This window comes from Columba livia, chromosome 7, assembly GCF_036013475.1.
Source record: "Columba livia isolate bColLiv1 breed racing homer chromosome 7, bColLiv1.pat.W.v2, whole genome shotgun sequence".
Lineage (NCBI taxonomy): Eukaryota > Metazoa > Chordata > Aves > Columbiformes > Columbidae > Columba > Columba livia.
Genome location: NC_088608.1, coordinates 25,129,033 through 25,156,923, shown reverse-complemented (window position 1 = coordinate 25,156,923; position 27,891 = coordinate 25,129,033). Strand labels below are relative to the sequence as shown.

The window sequence follows — 27,891 nt, the reverse complement described above, 5'->3', positions numbered from 1 at the left end:
ACCTGCAGCCGTCTACGCGCGTGCGCCGAGAGCCCACGCTGGGCGGGGCCTGAGCCTCGCGCGCTCATTGTGCGCCGCGTCCCGCCGGAAGTGGCGCTGCTGGTGGCTGGTAGGTGCGGGCCCGCTGGCCGCGGTGGGTGCGGGATCTCCCTTCTTCCCGCGGGCCTCGCGGCGGGTGCCCTTCGCCTGTGCCCGGCTGCCCACGGGAGTCGGGGCAGCCTCCGGGCGCCGTTGGCGGCCGGGTCTGCCCGCGGCTTGGCTGGTCACGACCTCCCCGCTGCTCGGCCGCGGCTGGCGGTAACGCAGCCCCGCGGGTGGCTCGGTGGCCGGCCGGGATGGGCGCCCTGGGGTTGGGCCTGTGAGCGGGGCCTCGGCATCCCCCGCCGCGGCCTGTGGGTGGCTGTGCCGAGTGGCCGCGGCGCTGGCGCGTTCCCGGCCACCGTGTTACGGCCTTTACCTCCTGTGGCAGGTGCTGTGGAACTTCAGGAGATAGGACCGGGTCGGGTTGGGGGCGGGGGCTGTTTGTTTTGTTTTCAGAAGTTATGCGGGCCTAAGGAATATATTAAAAGTGCAGGTTCCTGCACAGTGTGCAGTAGAAGGTTTTTGATTGTCTTTTGTTTGTTACAGGTGAAATGTTTTTCATACACTGAACTCCATCTTGGATTGTCTCATTGCTGCACATTCAGAGCTCTAAAAAAGTAGGAAGTCAAGATGAAGAGCAGGGTGACCCAAGTGAATGTAAGTGTTCTTAAATCTAAATTGTAGGGTTTGATTATTCCCATATTGCATTTGTATTTGATGTTATGTTAAAACACTCTGAATGTAAAGCAAACATTATCCATAATTGACAGCAGCAGTTTACAAGAGAAATGTTATGATATAGTCAGTCAATTACTGTTGTTTCTAGTGCTTGTTGTCCCAACAATGGAAGCTTTGAATGTTACTGGCATATAATAATAAAGCAGTTGGTGGAAAGTGACTGAATGATGGTTCAATGGAGAACATGAGCAAGTGGAGGAATGGAGAAAATAGTTGTTGAGGAATTAACAATCATGTTAAAACGAAAAGATAAAGAGACAGGAAGTAACAGTTAATGTGGTAACTGTACTTGTTGCCATGAAAGTTAAAGCTGTCCCTTTTAAAAATACATTTCTGAATGGATACGAGTGATTTTCACAAATGCAAGAAGAAAAAACTTGCTTCAAAATTATTCTCCTAAAGTGATGGTTTAGAAATGCCACATTTGTGACATACCCTAAGTTTGGTACAGGTTAGCAGAGTGCTCCTCTTCTGATACACTCTCCAGTCCATGGTATTTCTTGGCTTATGTTTCTAGAGTTTGACCCTGCATAGGCTTATTCACTCTTTCGGTTCTAGCTGTTCAGACTGAAGTATTTTTTAACAGGAGTGCTTGAGGGATAGTTTGGTATCTTCTCCTGTCTTCCCAGTCTGGTAGTTACGGTGGTTTCTGTGGACACTTTTTGGGTCTGCTTGAGCAAAGGCAGATGATCTAGAACTCACGAGAATGGTACATCCTAAGAAGACAAACTTCTTCCCATCTGCTAAATATTATTTAAATATAGTAACTGTTCTGTGATTTTTCTAAGATTTTTATTGCCACTTTCTTAGAAGCTTAGCATACAATCTTGCATTTTATTATTTTGTGTGTGTGTGAAGAAAACAAAACAAATAAACAAACAAACAAAAAACAACTTAAGGATTTCTTTTAACCTTGAATGATTTCAGTGATCTGCTATATGGTATAGTCCCACAGATGAGTGTTGACAGTAGAAGAAAACCTTGGTGAAAATGTGTTAATTTCTTGTATTAGCTTTGTCATCAGAGATAACGTCACTCTGGAATTGTCAGATGGATGTTACTTTTGTGGGAATACACACTTCGAGTAAATGATGCTGCATTTGTTTCGTACCATTGTATTGTTTCAGGCAAGACAATTTTAACACAGTGTTAGAAATGTACCCTAGGGAACGTGTTATCCTAGAATATGTTATAGTGGCCTCACAGAGATAAATATATATTTACATGTATAGACACATACCCCAATTTCAGTGATAACAAGTCAGTCTCATTGGCCTATTGATAGGATGATGCTCATAAACTTTGTGTTGATAGTATTTCTTTAGGAAGCCTCAGTTAATGTTGGTTTTAGTTGCACAGCTCATTATAGACACCACACTTATATTTAGTAAAGATACTTTTAAATTAAGTTTTTGGAGATCAATGAATACATCTGCTTGAGTCTGCTTCTGAAGGTGGTGTCATTGTATTCTTCTAACCAATGGCTTTAATTGATTCTTTGGTGGAGCAAAAACTAGTGTGCTAGCATGTTAATGGATAGAATGCCACTTCAAAAAATGAGATAAGTATTTTCACAGAAAGTTCAGTCAAGGTACATAAGCAAGTCCTGTGTCAAGGTGAAGTGTAACCTGTTTCACATCTGATCACTGTCAGATAACATGAGATTGTGGTTCTGAAAAATCATAAATAATAATTTAATGGAAGAGATGACCCTTACAATGAAAGTGTAGAGGTCATAAAAGGTGCTTCTTCCCTGTGCCAAAGTAGTTTAGAAACATCTTGATGAGGTGAATATCTTTCAATCTGTGTTGTAGCTGCTGTCATGCTCTGATTTTTGTGTATGACTCCAGACTCCTATATGTCATGTTTCAGCCCACAGACTTCTCTGTGGACTATTTAAATGTGTATCGCTTAAACAATCCTGCAAACTTATATTTAAAAAAAAAATCTGGAATTAAATTCCAGAATCTGTCAAGTGGAACAGCACAAGTTAGATATTTGTGATGTATGAAGCTAGGAATGACTCGTGAGAAAATAGATCATGGTTAGTAAAAAGGAGGAAGATAAGGAGAAATTATGCAATAAAGGGGATCTTTAGGAGAGAGGAAGGACACTCTTTAAGCAAGAAGTGGCAGAATTCTGTTAGTGGTATTGTATGTGATGCAACCAAGTGTAAAATGGTGTATGGAAGAAGGAAGCAGGAAAGCCAGACTGAAGGTCCATCTACTCTGGTCTCCAGCAGCAATCAGCAGCAGATGCCTTGAAAAGCTTAGGAACAGGACAGCAGTAAAAGTACTGACCCACATACTCACCCAGTCTCTACCTATTTGCAGCTTCCTGAGCTGGAGAAGTTATATTGTAACCCATGTGAATTTTTCTTCGCTGTTTGCCCAGTCTCTTGAACCCATGTAAGCATTTGGCATCTACAGCATCCTGTAGCAGGGAATCCAGCTGCTGAGGTACTTGTGTTTTGAGCCAGGTCTCCATGTCATAACTGACTTGTAAAGGATTAGGGAGCCGAAGATACGAAATACGTTGATCTCAAGATGCCTGTGTTCCCAGTGGTTAATGTATAATATTGGGTCTTGATTTTTTTCTTTTTGTTTTCTTAAAGCATGGTTCCAGTTATGAAAGGAAGGAAAACTACAGTTCACGCCAAAGAAGCTTGTCTCCAGAGGACAGGTAGAATGATTGATTTTTATACCCTACAGTTCTATACATATACCTCACATAGTGAGTTAGAGAAGTTTAAAAAATAAAAAAAAAACAGGTTGTGTTTTCACTGTTTAGTTATGATAATATATAAAAAGAAAATAAGTGTAGGTTTAATAAAATACACACATGGTAATGCAGCAATAATTAAATAGATCTGTTATTTAAAACTAAATCTTGAAAAACCTCTTAGCATTCAGTTATATTGTCATGGGACTTGAAAATGGAAATTACATGCCAGCTTTTTGATTGGATTTGCATATTGGTGATGCCACATTGGCAAGATTATTGATACCAATAGGAGGTGGAGAAATATCATTTGAAGTGCAGTCTACATAGCCATGAGATGAACTGTTACCAGTTTATTTTTAATTTCATATTTTAATTGGAATGAAACCTCTCGTACTAAACACTACCTTTTTTTCTAATAGTGTCTATTCGGTATCATGTTACACAGGCAAAAGTAGGTGCAACAAATGAATGCATATGTTCCAAGGAATGCGTAGTGCTGAATTTTTGATATTATTACCAGTTAGCTCCTCCTAGAACTTAAAATTATATACTTTTTTCACAGTGCTGCTTTTATTTTGATTTTTTTTCCCGTTATAAAAGGAGCATCTTCTATTTGAATGATGAGCTTAGTGAAACTCGGGTTGCAGAAGTGGAACAGTTCTGTATTGTAACATTGTATTGCAAATAGATATTACTAGCATTGCTTTTCTAAGCCTTTTACTAAGAATTTCATGTCTTGGGTTGTGAATAGGGATGTAGAGCGTGACAGGTCTCCGTCTCCCAGAAAGAGAAGACACTCTGATGACAGCAGATACGATCAGGAGTACTCAAGAAGGGAATACTATGATGACAGAACTTCAGAAGGAAGGTATCAAGCCCTTTCTTAATCTGTTATAAAATACAAAATAAAATGCAAAAAAAAAAAAGTGTGGAAACTTTTCACAAACCTTGGGTGTTTGAGGGTTTTTTTGTGTGTTTTTTTTTTTGTTTAGAAGGATGGAAAGGGGAAGAGAGAGACACTATGAAAAATGGGAAGACAGAGAATCTGATCGAAGGGAGGAGAGAGAATCTGATCGAAGGAAGCAGAGAAGATACTCATCGCCTGATCGTAGGAGCCCAGAGCGGTCGACAGCCCAGAGCTCACTTGCTCATGATGAGGCCACTTCAAAGAAGAAGAAAGAAGAAGTGGATCCCATCCTTACTCGCACAGGTGGTGCATATATTCCACCTGCCAAGCTCAGGATGATGCAAGAGCAAATCACTGATAAAAATAGGTGAGTTGAAAGTAACATGTTAGAATTTTTATTCAAAAGCCAAACAGTAAAGGGTTTTAGTGAATATTGGTGAAAAAGGGGTACCTTTTATGTGCTGTGATCATTCCTTTGAAGGTGTATTTTTATCAGAAGAAAGCTGAGACAATCAGATTGACTACATGCTTCTGCTGCAAAATGTAAATGGAAAAGTGGGATACCGAATGTAACCAGAGATTTTTTTGGAATGTCTTAGAAAACTGAACATATGGGGTTGTACTGTATCTGCAGAGAATTACAGTTTGGTGTATCATGTTGCTTCAGTGATTTTGTAGTAGTTAAATGTATAATTGGGAACGAGTCTTCATATTTACATGGTGAATATTTTCTTACCGTTTTTACTGATTACAACTTACGTTCACATTTTCATATATATGTGTGTGTATATATATATATATATATATATATATATATATAAATAAATTTACTCAGTGCTGCCTCAAATTAATGCATTAATTTGTGATACTTTTGTAATAGCTTGGCATATCAGAGGATGAGTTGGGAAGCCTTGAAGAAGTCGATCAATGGTCTTGTCAATAAAGTGAACGTTTCTAATATAGAAAATATAATTCATGAGCTCCTTCAGGAAAATATTGTTCGGGGAAGGTATGGCTTAATATTTTAAAACAATTCTCTTGCTTTTCTGCTGATATGTATGCTGTTCACATGTACATCGCTATGTGTATAGTGAGTAGTGTATGGATGCTAGTCAGATTTGAAAATTAACCTTGGGCTGGATTGTCCTGTGCAGAGTAGTCCCCTACTTGTGGAAGGGACCAGTAGGGGAAGGAATTGTGTCCTTGGAGGAATAAGAGTGCAACAGATGGTATGTCTTTTCTTTTCTTAAAGGTTTTACCTATGGATTTTACTTGAATGACTTGCAATTTACAGATGTCTCATGTCTATTTACTTTTGTATTCTTGGATTTTCTTTTTCTGTGGGACAGAAAATATTTGTAGCCAGTATTTAGCAAATCAAGTTTTACTACAGTTATCTGTCTGGTTTGTTTATTGTTGTAATGTAGAGAAAGATTATTATGCTATTTGAGCTCAGTACTAAGTCATAGTGACTGCGCCAGTGCTGTGTGATGACTTTCCTTGCTTTAGTTTTTATGTCGACAGGTGTTAAATATGCTAGTCTAAAGGAGTATGGGTTTCTTAGGTTGGCTTTCATTTAAATAGCCAGAGCCAAACCACCAAAAAAACCCTCTGAACAAAATATTCAGAGATGATTCTGTTGCCTTTCAAACAGATAGCAACACTTTTTCTGTCACAACTGAATCACTGTTATTTGAGGAGGTTGTAGCTGAGAAATGCGTAACTTTCATATATGTCATACCTGATGGTCAGATAGCGTAAAAATAACAGAAGAGAATTAAATAAAACCTAGAGAGTGAACAAGTAGTTCCTGAATGTGACTTCTGTTAAAATTAATAATGAAGTCTTGAATAACCTGTTTCAGAACTGTTTTTTTACTTGCCTGCATTTCATGTCCCTGAAATTTAATTTTAGTGGAAGCAGTAATATTTTAGTCTAAAAATGAGCTTATTGAAGGTTTTTAGAATACACTTGTCTGTGCAAGTTTTTGTGTGTGGCCTATAAATGTCAAAATAATGTAGATAGAAAATGGGACCATTTATCTTCTTACAGTTGAGTTCTAGATTTGCACAAAGGTGCATATAAAAGTAATGACATGAAGTTTTACCTAGCTGTAAAGTGCTCTTCTGAATTGTCTAAGTTGGGGTTAAATAGGATCTGAATCAGAACAGTTTTAGTGAGAAGTAACTAATGGTTTCAAAATCAAATACTCTGTTGCTGTGCACTAGTGTGAAATGAGTTCTATTCCATTTGTCACGTCTGAGGTAGGAATAAGGTCCTTATGCAGTTTGTATTTAGTACCGTCTAGGAGATGTTTGTTTGTTTTTTTTTTTTAATATTTCAATAGACCACAGGGAAGGTAAAGTTGGATACCAGTGTGGACTTTGAGAATCAGGGCTTCTCCTGCTCCCAATTTGTGATGGAGTAATACAGCAAAAGTCAATTTCTATATGCTAAAGTGTTAGAAAAGGCAAAACTGAGTAGGGGGGAAGTCTCAGATTCTTTTCAGACGTCAGTCTTTATATAAATGTAAGAGAGCCTATTAGTATAATAGAAGAACTATTATATCTCATGAGCCCTTTGTTTACATTCATTTAGGCTTTAAGTAGTTGTCTTTTATAATCAGTTCTCAGTTCCAAAACATACTTATTATGCTGAAAATATGCCATTTCATTAGAGAAAAGCGTTGAAAAACGTTACTTTTTCTGTCACAAACAGTAATTTGGTTTTTTTTAACTGAGAAAAAGAAAAAGCACGATCAGACAAATTTCAAAGCTAAAAACAGCCTGCAGTGGGGTGAGAAAAGGGCTACAAGATGAAGACTTTTTACATGCTTATTTCCAAATGTAGTTCTAATAGGAAGAATAATGAAAGATAAGGTATCAGTTTAAGAATTTCTCAGCTCAGACATGTTTGGACAACACATTTTGCGAAACTCCATTTGTGCATGATAAACAATGGTTTGAAAGTGACCATCTTCGATCTTCATATTCCCACTGTACAATACTATTGTATGTGATACATACTGAATAAAAACATTAAGCGTTTTATTATCAGAAAAATCTTAAACTTGTGTATTTTTACAGGGGATTGCTGTCTAGATCCATTTTGCAAGCTCAGAGTGCCTCTCCAATTTTTACCCATGTTTATGCAGCTCTTGTGGCAATTATCAATTCAAAGTTTCCAAATATTGGTGAATTGATCCTCAAGAGGTTGATACTAAATTTTCGCAAAGGATATCGCAGAAATGATAAGGTATGTATATCTGAAGAAGCGACATGCCAAAACTTGCAACTCTGCTATGTTAACCTTGTATCTAGTCTGTTCAAATTATGTACTTCAAAGGAGCAGAGCCAAGACCTGTGGGTTAGAATCTATCGTTAGTATGTTAAGTATAGTAGTATAAGAGTTTTGTGAAAGCTTGACAGCCTGTTCTGGGTTAGTACTGTGTTAGATTTCGTCAGGGAGGTGCAGTGTTTAGTGTTTGTTTTGGTTTTGTGTGTTTTTTTTTGTTTTGGTTTGTTTGTTTTTTGGTTTTTAATGTACAATTCTAATTCTAATACTACAGTATCCCAGAATAGTTAATTATGTGGCATAATTTGATTGTGAGATGCACAAATCTATAGTAAGTATGACTGAGTTACAATTTTTTTCTTTCATATGCAATGTGTTAAAAATTCCTATTTTATTTCTTTTGCAGCAACTCTGTCTAACATCGTCAAAATTTGTTGCCCATTTGATGAATCAGAATGTGGTATGTTTCTTCATTTCTACTCAATCCAGCCCCTGTATGACTATTTCTTTAGTTTGAAGACAGTAGTAGCTTATGACAAGACACTCTCCCTGTTCTAAAGGTCACTGAAAATCTGAGTTCTGGTTTCCTTTTATGCCTGCTTTAAGTTGTTAGGACCTTTTTAGAAAAGACATTGGTAACTGCCTGTGCAGTTACTGTCATTTACCATTGCACTCATGCTCCAGAGCTTCCCCAGACTTTGTAAATATGTTTGGGCTCGTGTTCAGCCAAATCTTGATGCAAAGCAAGTGTCTCACATATCTTAAAGAGAGTTTTCTTGCAATGCTATGATCTGACTTAAACATCTAAGTAGGCAGAACTAGATTCAGTTGTATCTGAATCAAATTTGTATCCAGCTCTATGCCACTTTGTGTGTTAGAAATCAGGATACTCCTATTTGAATAATGGCAAGAAGCAGCATTTCAGGAGTGCTTTGGGATATACAGCATATTGGTAAAAAAGAAACTAATCTGAGATGTGCCATTTGATCGTGTGCCTGAAACTGGAACACCTGATTTAGTTATAGGCATAGTGCACTTACAACTAGCTTCTGTAACTGTTGTAAGCTGTTCTATAATATTTGCTTCTTGGAAATGCATTCTATTTTTTTATTTTTTTTTGTAATGGCAAATATTTTTCATTGTTTGCTTGTTCATTTCAATGGCACAGTTGCATTCACTACAAAGTTGGTGTAAAGACAGGTGGTAAAACTGTATTTGAAATGTTGACTTCCTCTTAATTAACTTTGTCCCACTACTGTTGCCTTGTGTGTGTGTTTAAACAACTGTGTTGTGGCATCCTCAATGGCTGGATTTCTCAGTCAAGTAAATCTGTGTAATAGTAGCATAACTCTGTACATTTGAATTCTTTACTGATATTCTTTCCATAGGCTCATGAGGTTTTATGTTTGGAAATGCTCACTTTGCTTCTTGAAAGGCCTACTGATGACAGTATTGAAGTAGCAATTGGATTTATCAAAGAGAGTGGGCTCAAATTAACAGAAGTTTCTCCTAGAGGTATTAATGGTAAGTGTAATTACCCAGAACACTTGTCTTTTTGGTGTTTGTATTAGTAAATCCTTCTCATATTTACGTTTCTGTCATTTTCCAAAGCAATCTTTGACCGCCTTCGGCACATTCTGCATGAGTCTAAAATTGATATGCGTGTTCAGTATATGATAGAAGTCATGTTTGCCGTACGGAAGGATGGCTTCAAGGATCATCCAATCATTCCAGAAGGATTAGATCTAGTGGAAGAGGAGGATCAGTTTACTCATATGTTGCCATTAGAAGATGACTACAACCCAGAGGATGTTCTTAGTAAGTTAGAAACAGAAGATAATTCTATGGCTGCATTCCCTGTGAATATGAATTTAAGATTAAGTATTTATTTGCTTCATTTTATATATTAAATAAAATTTTTCTTTTATTCTAAAGATGTTTTCAAGATGGATCCGAACTTTTTGGAAAATGAAGAGAAATACAAAACGCTGAAGAAAGGTAGGGGGTGTGTGTATACACGTTTTAGATGTAATTTTATATTTACACACTTATTTATAGGGTGTTTACTTATCCCACTATTTTTAACAACCTTATTACTTAACGGCGGTAGTATTTGTGTCCCAGATAACTGTCTTTCAGTTCATCGTAGACCTTTCCAATGTATTCCTGCTGATTTCTTCAGCATTGTTTCTTAAGTTACATTTTCATTTAGTTATGGCATATTCTTTTTTTGGCTCTGCCAATTTCTTCACCCAAAACACCCTTTCACTCTTAGGTGATGGATCAGGTTTTCTTTGTAATGAAACTGCTGTGGTCTATATTCCTTTAATCTTTTTCAGAAATTCTCGATGAAGGTGACAGTGAATCTGAAGCAGATCAAGAGGCTGGAAGTAGTGAGGAAGATGATGATGATGAAGATGAGGATGAAGATGGTAAGTGTATGACTGGCAGCTTAATAGTGATTGGTTGTAGATGAAAAAGGAGCTTAACTTGTTAAACATTTTGTAAAACTAAAAGTTCAAATGTGAAGGGATGTTTTAATTTGAAATTATTCTCAGATCTAAGTATTTACTAGCAAATAGTATAAAAATAAGTCTAAAAGGAAGCATTCAGCATAGCCAGAAAGTAAAAAGCAGCTTTGCCTGATTGTTCTTGACCAGACCAATTTCACGCAGGAAAAGCCTTGCAAACATTAAAAAAACAAACAAACAAAAACATTTCCCTGAAAACCCACAAAGACAACCTTTCTGGACATTTTCTAGTACTCTAGCATATTTTTAAGTCACTTTCAAAATCAGAATGTATTTACATCCTCTGTATCTCACTTCTTAGTTCAGTTGGGTCCCTTCTTTTGATCTTTAGTGGAAGCAGTCAGCGTTTACATGTTTTCAAATAATGTATTTTCTTCCCAGGAAAAAAAAAAAGTGGATAAGCATAACTCAAATGTCTGGGCAGACTGTGTGAGTAATTGAAAAGCCAGCCAAGTCTTGTTCTTGTAGAACACCAGGAATGGATTTCCTCGTCAGCTTGCTGGAATATTTCACAGAACAGCAGCAGAGCTTCCAGGCTGATGAAAAGAATGAGAGTTCACATAACTTTTTCATCATCTGTGCTGTTACCAAACTTTAAAAAAAAGAAGAAATAGTAAATACCTTGTGAATGAAAGTGTTGCCAGTTCAGAACACATTTTTCTACACTTGCTCCAGGACAAAACAGATCTTTGCAGAATTCTGTAATGCAGATTCTACACATAACAGAAACAGAGTTTCCTGGTAATATCAAGGAGGCTTCATAAAGCATTGTATAGTTAAATTGTGCAGAAAAAACCTTGCTAATAAGGTAGCCAAGAAATGTTCAAACGAAGAGGTTGCACTGGCTTAGTTGTGTTAATGTTTTTTTAAAAGGAGAGTTATCCTCTTGAAATTTTATCTTTAAATATTTACGTGTTAGTTACAGATGAGCCAAATACTGATTCATTTTTTTTCCTTCTCTGTAAAAATAAAAAAATACATAAACCTGCTAAACAGTTGTAACTCTTTCTAGAAAAAGTACTATATAGTGTGCTACGGACTTAGTAATAGAGCTGTTCTAAGAGTGTTTAGGCATATGTGCCTCAATGTTTTGCTCTTTACAAGACCTTGTTTCTCTTTCCCAGGTCAGAAGGTTACTGTCCATGACAAAACAGAAATTAATTTGGTCTCCTTCCGTCGAACAATTTATCTTGCCATTCAGTCAAGGTAAATATAATATAATTTGGGCACCTATGAGTGTAGTTCTTCTGAAATGGGTGAATGGGGATTCTTTCTTTTTAAATTCTGTTTTAGTGTGCAATTTATAAAACAAAAAAAAAGGCAGCATGGAAGTGTTCTTTATGGAGCCTGACCTAGTTGTATAAAGCAGACTGTCGTGACACATGGGTACCCAAATTCTCATTCTATGATATATCCTGTTTATTTCAAAGTGTTTGAGTAATGCACTGGGGCTTTTCTATAACAATTACTGTAATCAAAATTTTCTAAGTCTTAAGATCATACAGCATCCTACAAAGTTCCAAAAATGGTTGACACTCCTGAAGTAGAGATGCTCTAGAGTTTCTCCACTTCTGAGGGTAAGGAGTTCTGCAGCATGGTACTATTTAGGCCTACTGCCATTTGCATTGTGTGGGAAATAAGTAACAGATACCAACCCTGAAAAGTTAAAAGTAGGCATGGCCACAATATTCTGCAGGTCTGAACCTGCATGAAGGGTCAGATAATGTAGTTACGCTATTGATCGTTAGATATATGAATTAATACCATACTGAGATGTATGAAAGGCTCTTGTATTTCTCATTTCAATACTTTCTTGCTATACTCAAGTTTGTTCATCCTCATTTGGGTGGGTAAGTACTAATACCAGCACTTACTGGTAGCAAAAGGCTTCCAATATGCAAGGACAGGCATGCAAAGAGGAGAGGGTGGTATATACTGCTTTTGGAGCTTATGTACAGCGCTTGCATTTCAGTGTTTTTCAGCATGTGCAAAATGAGCTCATGTTTGTGTTTTGCCAGGTTTTCTAAGATGACATAATAGTAATAATAATGACCCAAGTCATCTTGTTTTCAGCTTGCCTGTAAATGTAATGACTTTAGATTAATTTTTAGATATAAACTCATGAAATACAAAACATTTATGAAAAATAAAATGAAACAACAAATACCTTTCTGAATGGTTATTTCAAAACAGCGTAAGTTTGAGTACCAACAATCAATGTTAATGTAGATCTGAAGTATTTTTAGTGTGATGTATATTGCACAAATAATGAGAAGTATTTTTTCTGTTATTACAGCTTAGACTTTGAAGAATGTGCTCACAAACTGCTGAAGATGGACTTTCCTGAAAGTCAGACTGTAAGCCTCACTTTTTGTTATTTTTTGTTATTAACATTATGAAGAAATAGTACTACATTAGCATCTAGAATACTGACTTTTGTCCTGGGACCTAGTTTGTATAGCAAGCAGATGAGAGTAATTCCTTACAGCTGTTACACCTCAAAATGGTCTTACAACCTTTAGAGCAAATAGACTGACACATATTTCAAAGACATTTGTCTTATACAATTGCTCCTTTCTGCCAGGCAGTTCAAATGTTTGCTCAAAACCAGTTTGAAAAGGTTTGTTGGTTGGACTGTTGAAGGGTTTATCCTGTGACACAAGTACTGTAGCGTGACAATCACTCTTGGAGCGTTGTCTCCAAAAGAACTTGGAGTTGAAGATCCCATTTGCAGGCACCTGTAGACTTTGTCAGTGGCCCCTGAAATTTAGCATAGTGCTAAAAGAATTTGTGGTTTTGTTGCTTTCACAGTCTTCTTTTAGTTGAAAACTTTGCATAAAAGTAGTAGATCTTATTTCACCACTTGATTTGGTATTTTTGGGATTTGACTTAATATTTGCTGCCAGGTTGTTTTCTTACGATTTTTGTGACTCCATTGCTTGCTGCAAATAAAAATAACCAGAGGTACAAGATCAATTTCTGTTACTTTTCATATACTTTATGGGGTACTAATTTACTGAATATGAATCCTTACATAATCCATTGATGGCCTTAAATTCTCTCAGATTTGAGAAACTTTATATTTCCCCATCAACCACAAATTAAATAAACATAAATATTGCTGCACACAAAAATGTCCAAATGTGGGTTTTTTCCTGTTGCACTGCAAAAGCAAAAATTGTTGCTCCTAATTTTGTAGGAAAGCTCTTGGAGCAACTCCTGGGTCTAGTTTTGAGACTTGGGAAGCTACAAGTAAATTGAATATATGTATATGGAACTGTTGGGAATCAATTAAATACAATGCTAACTAGTTTAGAGTCCAGTAGGTTTGTGACTGTTATAGCAGCACTATAATATCTGAAATGTTTCCACTGACTTTCATGTCTCTTTGGAGAACACATGATTGGAAGAGACAAACTGTGACCTCCCACTAGCTGCCTAGTCAAGTCTAGACAATATTATTTTGTTCCCTTAACACCTCATTCCAACAGATTCTTTCCTATCACTTTATGCTTTGGAAAATGTATAAAATTCACTGACCCTCACAGTTTTAATGAAATTTATTGCATTTTTTGAAAACTACATTTAGATGAATAAGAATTTATGTACTTGAATATTTGAGTTTGTGTTGCTTAGATCATTTATTTTGGTTAGCAACACCACCCTATTAAAAAAAAGAAGAACCTGAGGCGATGTTATGATTCAGATGTAATTGCTGTGAATGAGATGCAGAAGTGTTATTTTTGGCATTTAATGTGTGTGTGCAAGTGTATATCTATCTAAGCAGATAAAAATATATCAGCATCAACCTATGATTCAGTACTACTTGTAGGAATTACTACAATTCAAGGTTTCAATCTGCTGTAAGGCTGCATCTTCTTATTGCATAAAGCATCATCTTTGTGCTGATTTCTTTTTTTTTCCCCTAATAATTAGAGTTGCTTTTCCCCCTCACCTTAATCAAAGATGTGAGAGATTTTACTTGATTTGTATGGACATGCAGCTCCTGAAGAGTGTTCATGGGGGCAAAAAGAAAAAAAGGGGGTTTCCTGATCAATGTGAGAGCAGAATGCACAACCAGATACAGACAACAAAATTATTCAAGGAATTTTGGGGTTCAAGTCTGTGTAAGTGGATAAAAAGTGAGCATACTCAACAGGAAATTTCTGTTCAAATTAACTGCCAGTTTCTAAACAGGGAAAATCATCTTTTATACTTTCAAGCTAATATCTTCTGATTGAAGCCTTTAGTTAATTGTCATCATTATCAAATCAAACCAAACGATTACTTTTTTTGTTGTTGTTTTTAGCCATAAAGCACTTTCTTTGGGTCTGTTTTACTGAAGGCTTCAGCAGGCTCTATTGCAGGATGATGTGTCTTTGTATATAATTTACCTCCACCTTATGATTCAAAGTTTTAGCCAGTCTTCAGAAATTCCTGAAATGTTTGCTGAACTCTTGGGTGAATCTTCAAAGTTTGTTATGCTTGTAAGAAAATTGCAATTTAGATTGAGTGTAGGAGGGGCGGCAATGTCATGCTTGGTTGTTTCTTCCAGTGAAGACCCTGTAGGTAAGAGCTCATTCTCTGTGCCACATCATACTGTGAATGGATGTTTTCATAAGAAACAGATACTAGTGTTTGACTAAAGTATTGTTTAATGCAGTTTCTATTCCTTAAAAATCAGGTGAAACTTAACGTTCTTATTGCAAAATTTTTGTTCAAATTAAGTCTAATTTTACAGTAACTTTGTATTTTCCCTCTGAAAGAGTTTCCTTGAAAAAATCATCTTTCTTTAATTCTGTTATTAAGACAATTTTCCACAGGTTTTGAGTAGCGATTTGTCAATAAAATACAATCTAAATTCTGATAAGAATATTCAGACCCTAATAACAGACATAAATGACAGTTTTGAGATTAACATAGTCTTAACGATTTTCTTGCAGGTTAATTTTTCCGGAAATCTTTATGTATGGAGATTTTTGGCATGATTTAGGAGGGCTGAGTTCAGGAACATATTTAGCAGTTTTGATCAGTGGTTGAATGATCAGATTATTGCGTCACGGTAACTGCTGTGCAACACAAGTGTTCGTGTGCTTAATACCAGAAATGGATCTGTCGCACAGCTCTGACTTGCAGAAAGAGGATTAAGGTTCAAATGGATAATCTGTGGAATAGAACAACATAATACTGCTTTTTGGCATTGCAGTTTAGTGCTGGGTACTATGGGGAATGTCAACAAGCTTTTTTTTTATTATATACTAGCCTAAAATGGTTGTGTCCTGACTTTGCCATGAACTGAACTGAAACTCTGCTTTTTCAGGAGTGAGTGATGCTGTTAAACAGAATCATCCATCTTCTGTTTCCCATCAGATTTGCATGCATTTAATTTTTAGTCTCCAACTGTAGACTTTTCCTTCCTCAAAATACGTCTTTCTATCTCCTCATCCTTTGTTTTTTCTTACCATCCACTTTTTGCGTGAAAAGTTTCCATAGTAGAGTGTCCTGTTTTTCTTTCTCTAGAAAACACCTTTCCACAGTTTTCTTTCCCAGGTTCACAAACCAGTATTTGTTTCCAGCTTTCCAGTTTTTCTTTGTTTTCCTTGACTCTTTTTCTTCATTTTTGCTCCAGGACTCTGGACATATATCTGCTTCATGTACCTGGACCGTGTCTTAAACTGTTCTGATGACACTTGATCTGTTTCTCACCCTTCTTAATCCATTTTTCAATGACTCTAGCATGTTCAATGTTGTCTTCTCATCAAAGGCCCCTTCTTCAGTCATTAAAAATTAAATCTTCTAAAATGTATTATTTCCTTCTGTATTTTATTAATATTTGATAGATATAAGCAATGTGCTTTCTTGTTTCTCCATCTTTTTTTGTGAACTTGCAGGTTACTTTTGTTTCCATTTTGGCATGTCATAGTTACCTTAAATAAGCGAAAGTGTTATTCCTCTGTGGTTGTACATTGCCTGTTTGATATAAATATTGGGAAGGCATTTCCAAATTTTTTGTCACAAACTTTCTTCCCAATCCTTTTTCATGCTGTATCTTCCATATTACAGCTTTTCAGGATCCCCTGTGCATGATGTTTTGTAGAGCCTTGCCTGTTCCACCACTGTTTCTCAACAAAAACCAAACATACAAAAAACTTTTTCCTTGTTCTGTTATAAGGATTTTCCTTAAATCTGTTGCTAAAACCTAAAGTTAATTTTGTTTTTCCTGTTACTTTGTTTCTTACTACTTCAGCAGATTAAATGGTATCTGTGTCTTCCCGCTTCTGTATTATTATTATTAGCCCCCTTTGTTTTCAATTTCTCTTCTGAATTCTTGCCCTGGTATGAAAGCCTTGTAAACTTCACTTCTTTGCTCTCAGTTGTGCTGATATCCATCCCCACTGGAGGAGCAGGTTCCAAGTGGACTCTTGCTAACCTGGCATCCCTCTGCTGCCTTTAGTTCAGATCTGTCAATCTTGTTAGTCAAATATGAAGATAATTTAATGCATCTCCTGTGCTCTGGGACTTTTTTGTTCCCTTGTACTCTTCCATGTGGATTCTTAAGCTTTTAACTAAGGGGCTTATTGCTTTTTTTGTTGATTTGACTCACTTTGTATCTTAGTTCTGCTTTTCTGCATTAGGTGGTAGTATTTAAGTATGTCAGATGCTCAGAGTTTAATTCTTATGTGTTGATTTCTGATTATTTTTTAAGGAAAAAAAGAAATTCAAATAGTTGAAATTCTTTCTTCTCACAATAAACTTCACAGGAGGAGGCTTGCTTTTCTTGGTGTTATCTAGACCCAACCGAAGCCTGTAGATCAAAAGTTGAAAACGTTTGTGAGCAGATGTTCTGAACAAGCCTTCAAGCTCCTTCTTTGGGCGTATGTTCAGTCTTGACAGTGCACACAACTTCCCTTTTCTAAAAAGTACTGTTATAAACTACTGTTATTATCTGTGTTAAAGCTCTATTAATCCCATACATTACCAAAGGAGAAAATTTAAATAAAACTGTAGTTAGAGAAGTAGGGTATTACTGGTTGTTCTGAGCTATGAGGAAAGGAAACAAACAAGCCCAACTAAAATGTCAAATAGGCTTTTTACTTTATGCTTTCCTTTAACAGATTTTCTTTTTTTGCCTTTGTTCAGAGTTAAGTTCAGTTCCTGATGTTTTTAGTTGAAAGAAAAGGAGGACTAATTTTACATAATTCTCCTTTCACATTGTTTTAAACCAACCTGTGTTCTTTACTAGGTTTGCTTCCAGCAAATCAATTCCTTTAGTTCCTCATATGATTGTAGAAACCAAGTGCTTGTGTTGACAGTTCTATATTTTAAGAAGCTACATGAGCTTACAGTGTGGGAATGTCTCATGGTTGCTTCAGCCCATGTGTGTGATTGAGGGACCAGAGCTGTGGAGTGGTAAGGAGCTCCCAGCCAGGGAGAGCAGAAGGCAGCTCCTCAGTTGTGCTCCTAGTTAAATGCAAGTCTTAAAGAAAATCAATAGCAAAAAATAAGGGAAGGAATGGAAGTGTGTGGGGGGGAGGGGGGAATTACTAACTGTGAAAAGAAGCCTGTGATTGGAAGGGAGTGATAAAGTTGCTTTAGCTCTTCTATCTGCAGTGAACACAGCCTTTGTGTGAAGCTGAGAGCGCACAGAGTGGGCAGTGTGTGCTCAGGTTTTTTCAGAATGGTAAAGCTAGTCTGTTTTGGTTTTGTTTTTGGGTTTTTTTTCTGTCTTTTTCTGGTTTACCCTTTAGCATCTTTAAATATATGATGATACTTGCCATGTGAAGTTGAGCCATGGTCCATTTAAACCATTATTGTGTTTGGATAAAAGGTAGTAGGAAATGTTTAGGGAGAGCTGTAAGATCTGCAGTATATTTAGAGGGAGCTTTGTCTTTATTTTTTGTCTTAGCAGTTTTGGGAAGTGCCATTTTTTTTTTCCATAATACAATAATGAATTAAAGGTTGTTCAAAAGATCATTCACCATCTGTATGGTATGTCAGGTATTTTTCGAAGCACTTTACTTCATGATTGGACAGCTACACATACGTTCTTAACTAAGCTGAACAGTCACTCGTTGAGCACTATATGGGAACTGTTGAACAATGGAGTAATACATTGCCTGTTAAACTGGGAAACAAATTAATTGCATTCTTTAAAGCACATGACGGGCTGAAAAACACGGGCTTTTCCTGCCGTAAACATCACCAGAAGTTTTACCAGTGGGAGTACAGAAGTGAGTTAATTAACCTTTCAAACTATAAATGAAGCTAGAATTGCTATGTGAACTTGTCACATCTGAAAAAATAATTAGATCCTTTTAAAGTTTGTTAATTTTTTAATCTGGTAAACAGTTACTCTCAACGTAACCTTGAGTTACTTTGGTCTAGCAAGAAAGTCTTTGTGGGTGAATCCATTTTCATTTGTGTGGTAGTTCAATATAGCCTCCTAGAAATCATGGTAATATTTAATTAAAATGTTAAAATATTTAATTACTGTAAACCACAGGGGATACCAATGTTGTAATTGCATTTGAGATGGGAAAGAAAAGTAATTTGTTTTTCAGATCTTGCTGACAATATTAGCAGTGGCAGCAGCACTTTACCCTTTTTATTGTTTAAAAACTGATTAACTGCAGCATTACTGTAAAACAGGATAATATAAAAAGTTAATATGCATTTTAATACATCACACTAATGCAATGTGACAGTGTTGAAAGGAAAGCCTTTAAATGTAGCTGTAACTTTGATATGTTACTGCCTTGTGATTTGGAGGAGGTATTTTTTTCTTGTTGAATGTGGTTGGCCTTTTATTTGTTTTGAGTTTTTGTCATGGGCAAAATGTTTCTTTTCAGAATACATGCTTGGAAGAGTGGTACGAGTGGGAGAATATGAAATCTTATGTTACAGTAAACTGATATAAAGAGAATGAAATGCTTGAAATTATCCCTTTTTTAATGAGAGTTTTATTATTAAAGAGAAATTTAAACTAATTGTGAAAGATAAGTGACTGACAGCCTAAAACTGATTTGGGAATGTCATAAATTGGAGTTGGTCTTAGGAGAAAATAATAATAATAGTTTTTAAAAAGTTAATAGGGTAAAAGTGCAGTCCTGTTTAAGTACCATGTATTTCATGGCTCTTCATTTATATAGCAATGTTTTCCTCGTTTGTCTTAATAAATGTTTCAAAATGTGCCCTAAACCAGTTCATAGCTGCATTACAATCCATAGCTTACATAGCAGGTCAGAGGAATAAGTTTGTGTTTAATCTGGTGTGTGCTCACTGACCTCACACTCTGCTCTTGGCAGAAGAAGAAATTTGAATAGCAAAAGTTCATATCCATGCCCCAGATAATTTCTAAAACATGAGCAACTTAGAAAACTACTGATGTTACCAGTGAAGTTTTATGTAAATGCTCTTGTTTCAAAGCTTGAGTCTATGTAAGGTTTTCTTCAATATTTTGATATGTAGTAATAATGGTGGTTTGCTGCTACAGTGAATTTACCTAGAGAATGTTTGTTTTTTTTCTTAAACCAGAAAGAACTCTGCAATATGATACTTGACTGCTGTGCTCAGCAAAGAACATATGAGAAATTCTTTGGATTGCTGGCAGGGGTGAGTTCTGTTTTTAGATTTTACACTTTATGGTAGATAACTTCATTGGTTTACTCTTTTTGTGTGCCAAACTTAAGTTTTAATGGATAAATAAAACGAATAGGTTTTTATCATTCCAAAAATGGTTATATTAGTTGATTAGCTGTATTAGTGGACTGAATTAACATTTTGATTGTAACAAGTGTAGTGAATGCAGAATCAGAGAGCTCATTTTATATTGTTGCTTCTTTTTGCTTCCCTCTTTTCTCATTATGTTAGAACAATATATCAGTGGCAAAGGAATGGTACTAAAAAGAGGTAAAAGTATTATGAGTTAACAGAAAATATCACTTTTACAGTGCTAAAGGTTGATTTTGGAGACTCTTGTCTTTCTACCACTTCGTTCAAAGCAGCTTAGTAGTTTTTATTTAGAGCATGAGACTGCGACTATTTACTGTCGCAGGGTTGTGGGTGGTTTTGTTTGTTTTTCACTGAACAGCTGGTTCTTTGGTTTTGTGTAACTAATTGCTAATTTAGTTGCAGTTATTTGTTAGTTAATTTTCTGTATGTGTGATATTGACATATCTGACTAGTTAAGATAAAATATTTGTCTTCTCAAGGAAGCACTTTATTCTGAAAGGGAGTGGTTTTTTCCATTTTTGTTTTTTATCCACTATTTGAGGAAATACTTCTGCTGACAGTCAGTTACCAAGTACTAACCACATGAATCTACACATTCAGTAGAACATAAACATTAATTTCCATGTGCTTTGGAATGTTTACGTCTGGAATCTGTTCCCTCTTGACTGTGTTCCCTGCTGCCTCTCTAAATAGTAATTCAATGTTGTCATGAAAAAAGTTACATTTGGGGTTAAATCAGGTGAAAATATTGGATGTACGAAAGTTAGGGAAATTTCAGGATAATTTGCTGTAGTTCAAAATTGATAATTACTACTTTGCAATGCAGATGAGTTTCTTGTTCTGACAAACTGCTGAAAGCAATAAAACGTATCCATTTGAAGGTATTTTCTTCTCCAAGGGTTATTTAAAAGGAAATTCTTGCTGTAAATATTTGCACCATTATCTCACCTACATATAGGTTATTTGCATGTTTAATCTATTGTTTAATCTGGTTATTTAAACTGTACAATGTTGTCGTAGCGTTTCTGCATGTTAAAAAAAGAATATATGGAATCCTTTGAAGCTATTTTCAAAGAACAGTATGATACCATTCATCGTTTGGAAACGAACAAACTGAGAAATGTTGCCAAGATGTTTGCTCATCTACTGTACACCGATGCAATTCCCTGGAGCGTAAGTAAAAAATTGTCCTAGATTTCAATAATTAATCTCCAGTATTCAGAAATAATATATTAGGTTTAGTATTTATTCTACGATTTGGAACTACTTGTATTTGTAGCAAACTGGATTATTTTAAGTATCTTCAGACACTGTTGAACAATTCTGTGTCACCCTCATCTTCTCATTCTGCCCCTATGTATCGTCATCCTCCCTTCCCTATTCATAAGTAGTTAATTTAAGCTGTTATTTTCTGGAATTGGTCAATTAAAATGTACTTTTTAAAAAATAATTTTGACATTTTAATCAGCGATCTAAATAGCAAAACTGTTTCTAAAAACAAACCTAAAAAACTTTTAGAATTATATTTTACATGAAACTTTTAATTTCATATATATTGTAAGATTAAAAATTGCTGCTATTTTGTGATTTAAGTGCCAAATAAATAAAAGCAATCTTGCATTCTGAGATACATAGTATAACATTAAAAATAAAGAAATAAATATCAATGTAACATCTCTTGTCACACTGTTTTATTCTTGTTTCACAGTCTAGTCTAATTGTCATTCTTCAGACACACACAAGTCAGTCCAAATCTCTTTAGAACTTAAGTCTCAAATCTTTAACTTGCCAGAAGTTCACAGACCTGATTTTTCTCTTATGGAGCTTTCCTGGGTAAAATAAATCCTTGAAGAATGACTGGCATAAGTATGATCAGAAACTGAACCTAGGTGGTAGAAGAGAATTTCTGAGGAGGAAAATCTTGACTAGGAATTGCACAGTTTGTCCTTGTGGAGGGAGAAAAGGGTTTTTTTTCTGTTTATTTCAGGAGGACTAAAGTTTTAAACATACATTCTTTTATTTATCTTAAAATTTAAAAACGTTTTCTAAATATTTTTCCAAATGTTTTCAGGTCCTTGAATGTATAATACTGAGTGAAGAAACTACCACATCCTCCAGTAGAATTTTTGTCAAAATATTCTTTCAAGAGCTCAGTGAATATATGGGACTTCCTAATCTAAATGCAAGATTAAAAGATGAGTAAGTTGAGAATTTATTTTCAAAACTGTAAAGTTAAATAGATTCTTTATCTGAAGAAGTGCAGATAAGAACTCTCTTTTCAAATTCAACTAAAAAACAGTTCTGTAGCTGCAGTACCTCAAGAACAAGTTCATGTATAGATTTAGTTATTGGAAAGAGTCCCATTAAGCTGAGTGTGTTACCATCAATTTGTGTTCAAGTATGTACCTATTTGCAAGATGTATTTCTTTTTTCCCAATGATAGTCCAGCTTGTATAAGAATTTTCCAAGTAAAAGTCTGTTTTTATTTCCTGTCAGCTGTTTAGCTGCGTAATAAATGTTACGGTGGCTTCTTTTTCTGACAAAACTTAGGAAAGCTTATTAATAGTTTTGTGCTTTTTTCCTAGGATTAGTTGCTTGTCCTTAACATAAGATACACATTCTTTTAAGCCTGTATGTGATTTAATGCATAGCATTCTGACAATGTTACTTTCGGTTGCTTGAGGTGTTTCCTATAAGTTGGGATTTCTTTGATGTATGAAGAAGAATTTAGGATGCTTTAGCTCATGTAAACTTTAACTTGAAACTATACTTTAGGGCCTTGTTTGGTGGTATTTCGGTTGAAGTACCTAGAGCTTAGAACTTGTTGGTCAACAAATGTTATCCTTTCTTATCACAGGCTACTGCAATTTCACAAGTCTCTTCAGGGCTTCACAAATTCAGGCTTTCTGTTGTCATAATCTGACATTATGTAATTATTTTTTGTGTTAAGTTTGTTTTCATGAAAGAACAAGTTTTTAAATGGCATTTTGATCAGATACATCACAGGTATAAAGCGTGAAGTATTGTAAAATGCATGAAGGGAAAACTTTTGCTGTCCTAGAGGATCCATACAGGTTTTTGTTGTGGGTTTTTTTTGTTGTTGTTGTTTTTGTTTTTTTTTTTTTTTTTTTTTTTCTAGTTTTAGTGTCAATGAGAAATAGTGCTAAGTTGGCATGGTGTTTAATTTAGATTTTTCTTTTCATCAGAACATTGCATCCATTCTTTGAGGGATTATTACCTCGGGATAACCCAAGAAACACTCGCTTCGCCATCAATTTCTTCACTTCTATTGGCCTTGGAGGACTAACGTGAGGAACAGTTTTCTGATTTGATATTTGCTTTCCTTCTCTCCCACCTTGCCCCTACCAAAAAAAAAAAAAAACCAAAACAAAACCAAACAAACAGAAAAACCGTATCACACCTTTTTTTTCCTTTGATTAGGGATGAATTGCGGGAGCATCTTAAAAATGCACCAAAGATGATAATGACACAGAAACAAGATGTTGAGTCATCAGATTCCTCATCGTCTTCAGAAACAGACTCTTCCTCAGATTCGGATTCTGAAAGCAGCAGCAGCTCAGATTCATCCAGCAGCAGTGACTCCTCATCTAGCAGTGACAACAGCAGTGACTCAGGTACTTAAACACTAGCTGTAGCTATTTACTTCTCTTATATTTATGTAATAGGTATAGAAGTAAATTAAAAATACCTATTTATTTCTATATAAACTTGGTTTGAGGAAAAACTAGCTATGGACAGTGTTAGTTCCTCTGATTTAAAAACTGGTCACTTTTTAAAAACTTACGAGTTTTAAAATATTAAATATTTCTCATGGAAATTTATTTTAGAATTTAGAAAAACTGAGCTCCATTTTTAGAGACCTAAATATCTGAGGGACACTGTTTTGTAGATTACTTTTTTTACACAGTTGATACCTGTTGCACAGTACTATTACTTCAGCTTAATGGAGGATGGAGGTATTAGAGTCATTCCCTGTTCTTGTCTCTGGGATGTTTACTAGAGAACTGTAGAGTCTGATTTCTATGACTCTTTTAGCCTGGCTTGGTACTACTTGAGTCCTTCCCTGTAAATATGTGTGTCTTTGTGGGTCAGAAGTTGCATTGTTCAGTTTTAGCAATGTGTTTAAAATTTAATCTCTGAGTCTCCGTTTCTAGTTCTTCTTCCGCAGGAAGAGTTTGTATGGTGCTATAGTTGAGGTTCTTGTCTGTAGAAAAATCTCCAAGGAATAATTAGCTTTTGCTGACAACTTAGTATTTCATAGTTTTATGCATTATAATTAGTGTTTAGCATCTTACACTATCCTGCTGATGCAGAACCTTCTATTTGACAAGTAGTGTCATAAACATTGCTTAACCTATAAAGTACATGCTGGCGTGAGTTAGTGTGTGCAGTCTGCCCCGCTGTATATAACATAAGCAGATGATAACACAGCATGACTTCCTACAGTACAGAAGCTTGCTGATTCAAAATTAATTTGATTTATTGCATGCCTTTGAAATGAAAATGTTGGTTAATAAAATAAAAGTAGTATGAACTGCTCATGCTTTGGACATGCATTTTTGTTCTCCATTGCAATCTCACTGTCCAAAGTCAGCTTCGTGTGTCATTGCGTTAATTGCATTAATGACGACAAAGCACTAGAGGATGACACAATTAAATGGGGTTAGAGAAGGTGTTGGTTCAGCAAAGAGCCAGATGGCTCCTGCATCGACAGCTGCAGCTTTGCTGAGCTGCTTGGTAGGAACCACAGAGGTAAGTCTTTAGTGACAAACTGACAGTCTGCAGTCTTCTCAAATGAACACTTTTATTTTTGTAAATTTAGGACCTTCCCTTTTACTACTTGGTCTTTCTTCATTTGGGAACACATTATTTAAAATTTTCATTTTGATATCTTTGCAGCCTGGTTTCACTTTTTTGTCTGGTTCTTGTGTACTTAAATACAGTGATTAGAGCATTAATTGGAGAGAACTATATTTACTGGTAAATTTGATTGAGGTCCATTATTGGTTATAATTTCAAGTCTTCCTGTGTTTACATCTTTTTAAATTTTTATAATAACTTGGTAGAGTTGGAAGGCAGTTTTTGGAGTAATGTGCTACAGTGTTTCACAGTGCAGTGTATAAGAGAAAAGAAAAAAAAAACCCTGCTGATTAGAAATTGAGCATACACCTAAATTAGACATGACTGTCTTATGGACGGTTAATGTGTGGAACTTCACCAGCTAGCTCAGCTTAGCACTGCTCCGGAGAGGTAATTCCAACCAAAACAGGTCCAGCAGGGAACAAAATTTGTTATCGAAGAAGCTTGTTCCTTTGTATTTACTTTCTTGGGTCTTTTTCTGCATTCTGTTTAAGAAAGTTAATGTATTAAAACCTATCTGAATTGATTTATCATCTCATTTTATCAGAATGCCAGGAAGCCTTAATTCAGACATGAAACTAGCCATCTGCTGTACAACTCAGATATTTGTTGCACTATTCAATCCGTTTATGGCTGTGGTATTTTCAAAAGGTGGTTAGAAACAGCTGATATGATTCTATAGTTCATACAATAAGGTTAATTTAATGGTTATTCTAAATGGCTGTTACAGATAAATACTGTCAAGTGAAATCTAATGGTCCTTTATAAAGAGCAAACAGGAACAGTAAGGCCTCTTCCACTGAGAAGAGCACTGAAGTATATTTAGAAATACAGAAGTTAGTTTTAATCTTAAATTGTTGACAGAGCTATCACTATTTTTCCTGAAAATGAGCCGGAGGGCCATGGTAATGTTGCTGCGGTACCACTGTCTCAAGCTGTTTCAGCATGCCTCTGTTTCCTCATAGGATAGTGTTGGAGATTTTTTTCCCATCTGCTGTTTTTAATCTCCATTGACTGATAAGCTTTTCCAGGAAGTAATAAGAAAAGTAAATGATTTTGAGAGACTGGATGGTCTGAGAAAGGTGATCTTTCTAAAAAACTTTGAGATGATGATGTTACAGCCTATGCCTTTTCCTGTAGTATCAGGTCCCCAAGGGGATGCTGGGTAGAGGCTCTCAGAAGTCAGGCATCACTTGCACACAGCTAAGGGCTGACAGTCCTGCTGATGGATACTTGGGAGTGGCAGCCACACCTGTACAAATTGGAGTTGTTCCCTCTTCAGCAGTTAACGGAGGGGAGTGGAAGAAAAGCAAGGTCATTGGAGTTTTGTCAGTACATAAATTTCACTTCTTTTCAAATATGAAAGCATATCTTACATAACCAAAAAATTCTTGGATCGACAGGTTTGCAGATCTCATGTCAGCTTCCTATTTAGTGAGTTGCTCTATTGCTCTATGTTGACAATGATGCAACTACTTAGTGATATGTTGCATTCAAGTGCAGGTTTGCTGGGGTGTCTTTGTAAGTTGAGGAAGAAGTTTTGTTTTGGATTGAGCTACATCGTATTCTCGATACCTGTATTGGCATTGTAAATGGGATGAAATGCAGAAGGCTATTCCCTAATTTCTTATTAGTATGCTCTTAAGGTTTGGGGATGATTTGTTGTGACGTTGCTTTTTGTTAACGTGAGGTTTGTGTGTTAATGGCAGTGGAGTTACTGAGAAATACTGAAGCTTAGAAGAAAATTGGAGAGTAGTCTTGGGCTTGATAGTTTACACTTCTATGAAGAATTTCTTTATATAAAATAAAAAGCCTTTAATGCAGATAGCTGTTTAAAAATAATCAGTAATAAAATAAAAAGCCTTTAATGAAGACAGCTGTTTAAAAATAATCAGTATCTGCCCAATTAAAGAATGAGTGAAATGTCTGCCATTGCATGAGACATTCAGCTGGGAGGGGACGGGAAGCAACAAGATCAGAGCTCATTATTTTGAAACCTTTGTCCAGATATGTAACCCACAAATGTTTCCTGACAAAAAATAAGTCCCTAGAACTTACGTAGTTTAGCAAGTCAAATGTAATAAATTAAAACGCAACCTCATTGCCATAATTTGTTATAATTTCAGATGTTCCTAAAGCCAAAAGAAAGAGAATGCAAAAGAAAAATAAAGAATCTGAGAAAGTATCCAGGAAAAAACAAGAAAGAAAAAGGAAATCACTTGAAAAGAAAATGGGAAGGAGGCAGCAAGAGGAAAGAAGTGATACTGAGAGCAAATCAGAAAGAAATCACCGAAATGTGAGAGAATCACGCAGGAGAGATGATGTGTCAAAATATCATCACAGAGATGAGTCCAATGGCAGAGACAGTTACCATAGTGGAAAGGATAGGAACCACGAAAGAAGTAAGGATCTAGAAAACAAACACAGTAATTCAAAACCGAAGAAAGCAGAGCGGAGAGCTTCTCTGTCTGATGATGAAAATTACAGACACTGGAGCAAAGATAACGGACATCGCAGTAGAAAAAGAGAGAGATCAAAATCCAGAGAAAGATCAAAATCCAGAGAGAGAATCCATAATAATTCAAGTCCAAGAGAGGATGATCAAGAAGACAGATACAGGAATGGTTCAGAGAAACACCGAGAGAAGCACAACCGTTATTCTGACCAGTACAGAGAATCCAGGAAGAATGAAGACAGGCGAAAGGAGAATTCTCCACACAGACGAAAATAATACTTAACAAGAGTTTGAACTAAATGTGCATTTTTGAGCTGTTAAAACTGTACTTTAAAACCTATTATGGAACTTTCTTTAAAAAAAAGATTTTGTACAAAGTGATAGTTTGCATTTGTAAATTTTATCAGACTTTTTTCAAATTTTCTGTACCTCTTTTTTTATAACTATCGCATTGCGTTTTTCTGTTAAAGTCTTCCTTTGGAAAGACAAAGCTGTTTATTTTGTGAATAAAACTGTTAAGATCTCAGCAAAATGGGTGTTCTTGTCAC

General features: G+C 35.9%; 1 protein-coding gene across 5 annotated transcripts; it reads left to right on the top strand.

Moving 5' to 3' along the window:
• CWC22 (CWC22 spliceosome associated protein homolog) lies at positions 1-27,875 on the top strand. Of its 5 annotated transcripts, none has more exons than XM_065068889.1 (20): positions 1-109; positions 628-738; positions 3,434-3,501; positions 4,295-4,411; positions 4,539-4,817; positions 5,331-5,459; positions 7,537-7,705; positions 8,151-8,204; positions 9,133-9,268; positions 9,356-9,562; positions 9,680-9,742; positions 10,084-10,176; positions 11,400-11,481; positions 12,572-12,632; positions 19,810-19,887; positions 21,028-21,180; positions 22,079-22,206; positions 23,214-23,315; positions 23,449-23,642; positions 27,015-27,875. In XM_065068889.1, the coding sequence occupies exons 2-20, from the start codon at positions 712-714 to the stop codon at positions 27,617-27,619; spliced, it is 2,745 nt and encodes a 914-aa protein (XP_064924961.1). In that variant the 5' UTR covers positions 1-109; positions 628-711; the 3' UTR covers positions 27,620-27,875. The 5 variants fall into 5 exon arrangements, with proteins under 5 accessions (XP_064924961.1, XP_064924958.1, XP_064924962.1 ...); XM_065068886.1 differs by having other exon boundaries at positions 4-109; positions 4,536-4,817; XM_065068890.1 differs by having other exon boundaries at positions 93-133.
• The last annotated feature ends 16 nt before the right edge of the window (positions 27,876-27,891 follow it).